This window comes from Teleopsis dalmanni, chromosome 1 (assembly GCF_002237135.1).
Source record: "Teleopsis dalmanni isolate 2A chromosome 1, ASM223713v2, whole genome shotgun sequence".
In the NCBI taxonomy this organism is placed as follows: domain Eukaryota; kingdom Metazoa; phylum Arthropoda; class Insecta; order Diptera; family Diopsidae; genus Teleopsis; species Teleopsis dalmanni.
The window spans coordinates 180,696,116-180,704,347 of record NC_051846.1 but is presented as its reverse complement, the minus strand read 5'-3'; the positions used below and the strand labels follow the sequence as shown (position 1 = coordinate 180,704,347).

Genomic DNA, 8,232 nt, shown 5'->3' with positions numbered 1-8,232 from the left:
TCAGCTTGTCTATTTTCATTGGAAGGGTGTTTTATATAGTAGGTCCTAAGCCTAACGGATAAACATAATCGTGTGGAAAGGGGACACATTTTCCTTATTGACTAAGATACAGATAAAACTATGAACAAGCCGGGTTCCAAGAACGACCGAGTTTACATCCTGAAGCCACTCGTCGCTAACGACGACCAAGTGCCATTCGACATCTTCCAAAGGAAGTTCACAAGCAGGTCCTAGCGGGCTACAATAACAACAACAAGTCGGAAGCGCTCTATATATGTTACTTATTTTCTTATAACGATTTTATTGAAACAATTGATTTTTTCTTTAATAACACAACACAATTTAGTTTTAACTAATTTAATAAATAAAATTTATTTATGTGAGTTTGTATAAAAATCATAAAGTTGTAAACTTATCAATAAATAAGATGACTTAAGTTAATAATTGTGCACATATAAAAATTGAGATATCAACAAAAATGAACAACTATAAACTAATTCCGAATTTAAGCTATTAACAATAAAGTATTTCGTCAGAATAGAGACGATTTTTATTTTTGATTTAACGGTTCAGTACCGAAGGAAAACTGAATGAGTATAAAATTTATTTAAGTTAAAATAAAATGAAAAATCAACAAAAATCGTTAGTCAACAATGTTTGCAATAAATAATCTCATAAATTAAGAAAAAAAAATACATAATTAGTAATATAAACGCTTAGTTAATAACAGAAAATTATTTTTAAAGTACTTTGTACTTACGAAAAAAGCATTTGCAAAATCAAAACCAAAAATGCACTTAAAAGCGATCTCAAAATGCATTGAGGCATTGCAAAATGAAGTCGAATTGCATGTACTACTGACTGCATGTGCATTTGGAATGTGTTTAGGCATTTACTGGCTTTGACGACTATTTAAATTACACTACATTTTTTACTCCTACACATACGTTACACTTTGTTTAGACAAACTAAATGAACACAAAAGACAAGTGTTTGCTAGCACTTGGACCAAACTATATTACTAAACCAGATTTTTTGTAAAAAAAATTTAAATAGTTTTCAATTGTAATTCAATTGTTACCTTATCTGAATTCAGTAATGATTATTAGCACCGTAAAACACTTTTTATCCATTCAGACATTTCAATTTCGATGACATTATCTTGATTGTGATCTTTGCGTTGAAAGAAATCGAATGCCGCCGTTAGATGCAGTACCGCCAGTGCAAAATCACTCAAACGCAAAGTGCCGTCTTTTCGTATGAACCGATGCATCAGACAGTTCATAATATCAGTGCTTAACTGAAATCCTACATCGTATAGAGCATCACGTAGACGTTCAGCACGCAAAATGCCAGCCTTCTCCTTGGTATAAATCTTAAACACACCTTGCCATGATTTTAAATTCACCATAAACGTCTTGAATTGCAAGAAATTAATACGTCCACTGCCAGTTTTGTCTTGCAGTGCTATAACCTGTCGACATATGTCCAAATTTGCGCAACCTTTAATATAATCATTCGGTAGACATGCTTCCAGCAGTTCATGTAATTCAAAGCAATTTATCGTCTTATTTTCATCTGCCAGTTGCATGAAGACAGGTTCGTATTGACAGACATTTTTGATCTTTGTTGTATCTGCTTCATTTTTAAGCGCTGGAAATGGATCAAGTAGCATTAAGGTTTGCGTCTCTAGCAGCGATAGACGCAGTGGCGCAATACCCAAAATACGTATTGTGAAAGCTGACTCTTCACCTGGTTCATACGTAGTTGGCATTAATACATATTGTCCCACTTCCAGTTGACACCGATAACTTACATGACGTGTATTGCCATAGTCCGAATTTAGAAAACTAACCTGTGTTTTAAAAAATTCTTTAGGTAAGCACTCACTGAATTTATTTTTACTGCCGGTTAGTGGACTTAATTTGTACATCGTAAATCCAATTACTTTGGGTTCAACAGCTGTGTGCTGGTTAAGTGCTAATACAACATCCTGCTTTTCCTGTATACTCAATAGTAATTGTGGATTGATATGAAATGATTCATGATTACGACAACCGCCAGCCGTTACACCACGTTTCCAATGTCCTTGAAACATTTTCATTTGCCAACGCTTTGGACGATCTTGTAAAGTTATTTCATCTTTAGCAGTATCTGCATCTAAATATATGCATTCAAGACTTGAAAAAGTTTGTGTAAATTCCAAGAATGACATCCAGAATTCTCCAACATCTAACTGACCAAATAAGCGATCGCGTTCTTGTACAGAAACACGTTCCCAGGCTTGAGACATTGCTGACCAATCGCCTTCAAAACCAGCACTATTATCAAAAGCATTACAAGATAGTGGATCTTTAAGTCGCACCAACTGCACAGCATCACCAAGTAAGGTTTCAACTTTGTCCAGTGAACACATTCTTAGAAAAAAATAAATAAATAAATAAAATTTAATAATTTTAAAATATACAAATATATTAGTATAAAATGAAGTATTGAAATATCTTACAAGAGTCTATATAGACTCATATAGAAAATATGTACATTAGAAAAATGTGATTTATTTTTTACATTTACTAAAATATTAGCTTAAGACACAAAATATCTTTCCATTACAAAGTCAATTTATTCACTGATAGATAACTTTACTTTTCAACTAAATACAATTTTAAAAAGCATTTACAAAGTTAACCCCTACACTTTACTCGTGCATGCAGTCAATGCTTAACTTATCAAAAAATTATACATATCTTCAAATAAAAAACAATCAAACTGCCAACAACAGCATTAAAGGTGAAGGAAAACTTAAAATAATTCTCATTAGCTGCACTAAAAATAAAATAATTTCATGAAAAGTTACTGTATAATACTTCTATAAAATGTAGCATTGAAAATATTTATATAGAAGTTTTTTACTGCAATTTTTCACGAAATTATTTTATTTTTAGTGCAGCTAGCAAGCACTTTAAAGGTCTTTCTTTTAAATATCTTTAAAGTATTTGTACATTTTGGACGTGATACAGGACTGATGAAGCTAAGAAATAAATTTGTTATGAAAGCATTGGTTTACCAAACACTAACGCTAAGAAAGAAAAAGATACGTCTTGTCCTACTTTTTAGAAAATATTGTATATAAAATATCCACATGTATTTTATAATTAATTCGACATATAAAACTATCATATATTTGATACATATATATAAAACTTTACTGCTAAACTTCATGCCAACGTAGGTTAAGTTTGGTTATATGCTGATCGTAGAGATCTATTTTTTTTTGTTTTGTAATCTGGATATAGCGATGCGCCAAGCAATTAATCTTCACAAAAAAAATATGTCTATCCTCAATGTGTGCGCTAACTGCAGCTTTTCATCTCCTGACGTCACTATTCAGTTTTTATATTAAAAATCATATAAGTGGGAAAATGTCTTAACCTTTACCCAAAAAAGCCACAACATCCCTATCTATCATTTTTCTTCGTTATTGTTTTCAGATTCTGAAAAGTAAACCCATTAACGAATGACAATGAATATGCAAAAGGAACCTAAAAAAAATTGTGTAAGGGCGTTATATAGAATAAGGGAGTGAATCTGTACTTGTTTTACTTGGTTACCTGCCGCAAGGTTTCAAAAAGTGTAACTCCACATTGAGTGAACATAAGAATGCAAACAATCTTACTGTCTCTTCTCTTTTCATACGACCAATTGCCGCTTACTTCCCACCACTACATAGGAGAAAATACCTGGTATGCGTTGGTTAATATATAGTTACATCATCGTTTTACGTGCTTGCTTTTCAAGTCGCAAGGAGAAATAGTTAAAAACAAATTTAAAATAAATAAATTAATAAATTAAATAAATTAAATAAATTAATTAAAAATCACCCAAAATATTCCAGAGTGGGATTTCAACTTCCCTTTATAGACCACTGGCCATAAACATTATATTCGTGTACAACACTGAAATTTTAAAACCATATCGGATCTTTAGCTAGGCACAAATTCTTCAAATACAGTTGTTTAAGATATGAGTACCTAGCATGTTTAACTGGATGGTGATAAAGCAAATTTAATACACTTAACCCTTCACACAGATGCAGTATCCTCTTCGAGACCATGGTTGTCAGACAAAAGATTCTCAATAGGTCTTCGTCTAATATCTCCCTATAAGAACAACGTCTCCCCCTTGCACCAAGAACTGACCTAGCTTAATTGAGATCAGTTTATAGCCAAGTGTTAAACAGTTACTTGTCACGCATAAACAGGCTCATTTCTAATGTGTGCACAAACTGCAGCTCTACTCCCGGTGACGTCGCCCATCTATTCTTCTGTCCTTCAACGCACATATACCTCCGTTCAATTGATCTTTGGACCCATCCCATCGAAGTAGCTAGGTTTCTCCGTCTGGACCCGGATTAAGGTTCAATTAAATCCCACCCAACTAATGCACCCCTTAACCTCATTCCCCCCTCCAACATTGTAGTCAACATTGTATATTCTTTCATATTATCGTCTTACAGGTCCCAGCGGGTTACAACAACAACAACATGTAAAACACTTCCCTCATCATCCCTACATCTGTGACAAGAGTAAATAAATAGAAAGACAATGTCAATATCTTATTTTTACATTTTAAGTAACGGATTAAAAAACTTATTTGTTGTCTTTATTTCCAAGCCTAGGAAGGCACAAAAAATTATGTCACAATTTCGTAAAATGTTACGGAGTGAGTATAAATTTATTTGAATTTTTTTATTAATTTATTTAATTGGCTTACTGAATATAAAATCTATTGCAAAAATTATCAGACATTAGAGAATATGCTTCCGTTTTTTATTTATGTTCGTAAAAAATTTTTATGGTTCTTAAAAATTAAGAATAATTATTCATAATGTGACCTTTTTAAATTGACTCTATTTTAGCTTCATACCGTAATTTTATTTATTGATTTCATTATTTATCAATTTTATTCTTTATGTGAATTGAATAGTGAATTATGAATTCAAGTCACGTGGACAACGCTAGTTCTTCTGTTGAAATCATACTAATTTATTTGGTATTAATTTAATTAAAATTCTGCTTGAAATGAAATCGCCTACATAAGTTTTTCTTTATCAGATTTTAATATTGTCGCATTCGCATTCAAATTTTTTATAAATTAAATTATTAAGGCTAACCTGTAATTGACATTGAGCGAGATTCCATTCGGTAATCTATCAGGTGTATTTTTATGCTGTGACGCTGTACCAGTTGCAGCAATGCAGGTAACAATGCATGTTGTGTCTAAGTGGGTTTTAATTTGCTGTGGTCGAAACATCTCATTAGCATTATTCGATTTTAATGGTATACATTCAACGACACCACCCAAGAGATCGCTTAAACCATCGGAGCGTGTACCATATTTCAGTGCTTCATATGATCCATGCAGTTTAGCTATAGCTTTCTCCAGCAATGACGCCCAATAACAGTGTGATGTTTGTGGCTGCAGAAATGCTAATCTACCATTTATTGTTGGTAAGCGATCATCTACTAAAACCTCAACCCATTCGCCACACCACCACAATCTGAAGCGGAAAATACCGTGTGCTTTATCTAAGCTCTGATCCGCTGGTACGACACGATAAAATAAATTTCGTAATGAATGTAGAACCCCTAAGCACGAAACAAGCCAACGATCACCCATTTTTCCTGGTATAACATCAAAATTTTCACCCTCATTTACGAAACATGCTTGCGCTTCTGCAAATTCTGAAATTCTTCTCCATTGAAATGTGAACGGGGGCGTTTGATAATAGAAAACTGAGGATTGCACAGCTGCAAAATCTGGATCTTCCCACAAAGCACCTTTTGCTCTACATTCGCTTTTGATTCGCTCATATTTGGAGGTCATCGTAAATTTTTACGCTTTCGCTTTCCTCCTTATAGGGCGTACTAATTTCACACGTACCAAATAAATTTTAATGCGCATGCGCCTGCGCCACGTTTTATAAATACACGTATTTTGATCAAATATTTTTAAACAATTAAATTAAAAATATATTTTATTAAAGTCTCGCTAAACTTTAACAAAATTTCTACCACGAAAACTGACAAAGTGAAAGTTAACAAAAATAAAATAACACACAAGATGAGAAAATGAAATGAAAATAATAATACAACCGCCGCGCAGAAGTGATCGATGATAATAAGAAACTTGGCAGCACTCTTTCATTCGTAGAGTTGCAAAATACATACAATCGCAAATATTACAGTTAAATGCGAATGCTTTACTTTATTTATTTATATGAGAGTTAACATTAAAATTATTTTTAAAGTTAACTAAGAATGGAGGACTGGACTGATACGCTATACTTTATAATATAAGTAATATATCATAAAGAGGTTTTTCAAACAGTGGTGAAATACAATAACAAAAATTTACTTTTATATTAGTTTAATTTATTGAATTTTTGACTGACCATACAGCTGTTTCAAGTATTGCCAAATACCCATCATCAATAGTCTCGGAAATAAAAATAATTGTAAATAATTTATTTAGACTGTAAGTATCTGGGATTGAAGTCGTGTGTTGCCAACTTTAAAGCTCAGAGTCAGCGCTCAATAATTCACTTGCTGTGTTTATATTAGAACGAAATCATAAACCAGCTGTAAAATAATTGAATTAATTAATTATATTTTTATTTTTAATTGTTAAATTTATGTATAGAACATAATCGAGGAATATGATACTGAGAACGTCATGCTAATGTTACTCCTCGAGTCGCACGGGCGAGACCAATATTTTGTGAATATAAGTTGTAATTTAAGTAATATATGTAAAATAATTAATTTTATTTAATAATTTTATAGATGTAATTATGTAAAAACGTTGTTGTGAACAAACATGAACCTTAATTAATAAAGAGATATTACTTGGCTAGTAGTAAATTAAGACAGCAAATTATTTCTTTTTAATTAATTGAATTTTTAGCTGACCAAACAATTGTATGATTAATACTAAATTGACAACATCAGTTCTATTTTTGGAAATATTTCTTATATCTAATTATTCGTAAACAATTTTTGAGACTGCTAGCACAAAGAGTTGAACTTATACTTAGACTCAGTGTTAATTAGCCAATTGATTCAAAATTAATTAAATATTTTATTTTTATTGCATATGACGACGTTTATATGAATTTATTTTTTAATTAAAAATTATTTTTTTCATATGCCAAAAAAGCTATTTAAAATAGGAGGAAATAATAAAAAAATTTCCAAATCCAAAAAATTTTTTTTTGTTTCAATCAATAATTTTTTAAGACAGCTGTATAGTTGTTTTAAAAATCATCAAATTACCTTTATTACTGGACATTTATTTATTATGCCTTACGTTCATAGAAAAAACAATTATTTTTCTGTATATGTTTAAACAGAGGTAATGCATAAAAGATAACTTCCCTATTAAGTGAATATATAATGCGTGCATAATTAATATATTTACACGATCGCAATAAACTTGACAAATGTGCAGCAATAAATATCATTTTCATACAATATCTATACAAATATGTACCAATAAAGTTTGATAATTGTAAGTTAAGATAGTATTTTAGTACGTTTAATTTCATATTGATTTTTTTTGTATAATAAACTAAACAAAAAATGTTTAATGAGTTTTCTTTACTTTGACCTACACACAGAGAAATTTATTAGATTTGAACATTACTAATACTAACCCAGTTCGTCTTTATAATTATCTAATGAAATATACGCTCTATGTTATTTAAACAGAAAATAAAATTTCTCGACAACTAGCACTAATAGGAAAGTACTATTAGTCTCATTTAGGAACTTACTCATTTATATTAATGAGTGAATGTTCACATTATAATGAGCTCATTTATGCAGCTGATAGAACTTTTATGGATTTATTGATGTTGAGCTTATTAATATGATAGATTTGTGTATGGTAAATTATCCTCATTAGTGACTATAATGAGCAAAACCACCTAAATGATAAAGTGTGATGTGATAAATATGTTATAATTAATTACATCTTTCTAATCATGCCATGGAATATTTTCAGTGCAAAGCTCACATACAATCTTGTATCCTTGTAATAGTAAGCTTATAAAGAATCTAATAGCTTGTATAAAATCAATACTTGTTCAAGTATTTTGCCAGTGTTTGGGGTTGCTTGAAGGCTCATTAAACAGTTTGTTTAAGATCATTTTTCATTTTTATTGAGTCTTCT

The 8,232-nt window shown here is 31.0% G+C and overlaps 1 protein-coding gene across 1 annotated transcript; it reads right to left on the bottom strand.

The window, feature by feature from the left end:
* Positions 1–612: 612 nt before the first annotated feature.
* LOC119670508 (calpain-C-like) lies at positions 613–6,116 on the bottom strand. Its single transcript, XM_038080781.1, has 2 exons — positions 5,174–6,116; positions 613–2,417 (listed from the first exon to the last, which is right to left on the bottom strand). Exons 1-2 carry the CDS (start codon positions 5,884–5,886, stop codon positions 1,106–1,108), a joined length of 2,025 nt encoding a protein of 674 aa, XP_037936709.1. The 5' UTR covers positions 5,887–6,116; the 3' UTR covers positions 613–1,105.
* Between the last annotated feature and the right edge of the window lie 2,116 nt (positions 6,117–8,232).

What these genes read in the sequence shown, in the direction of transcription:
- LOC119670508 (XM_038080781.1), bottom strand. Translation starts at nt 5,886, where the DNA reads ATGACCTCCAAATATGAGCGAATCAAAAGCGAATGTAGAGCAAAAGGT. An exon ending in TCGCTCAATGTCAATTACAG is followed by an intron (nt 2,418 to 5,173) that starts GTTAGCCTTAAT and finishes TTTTTTTCTAAG; the next exon opens with AATGTGTTCACTGGACAAAG.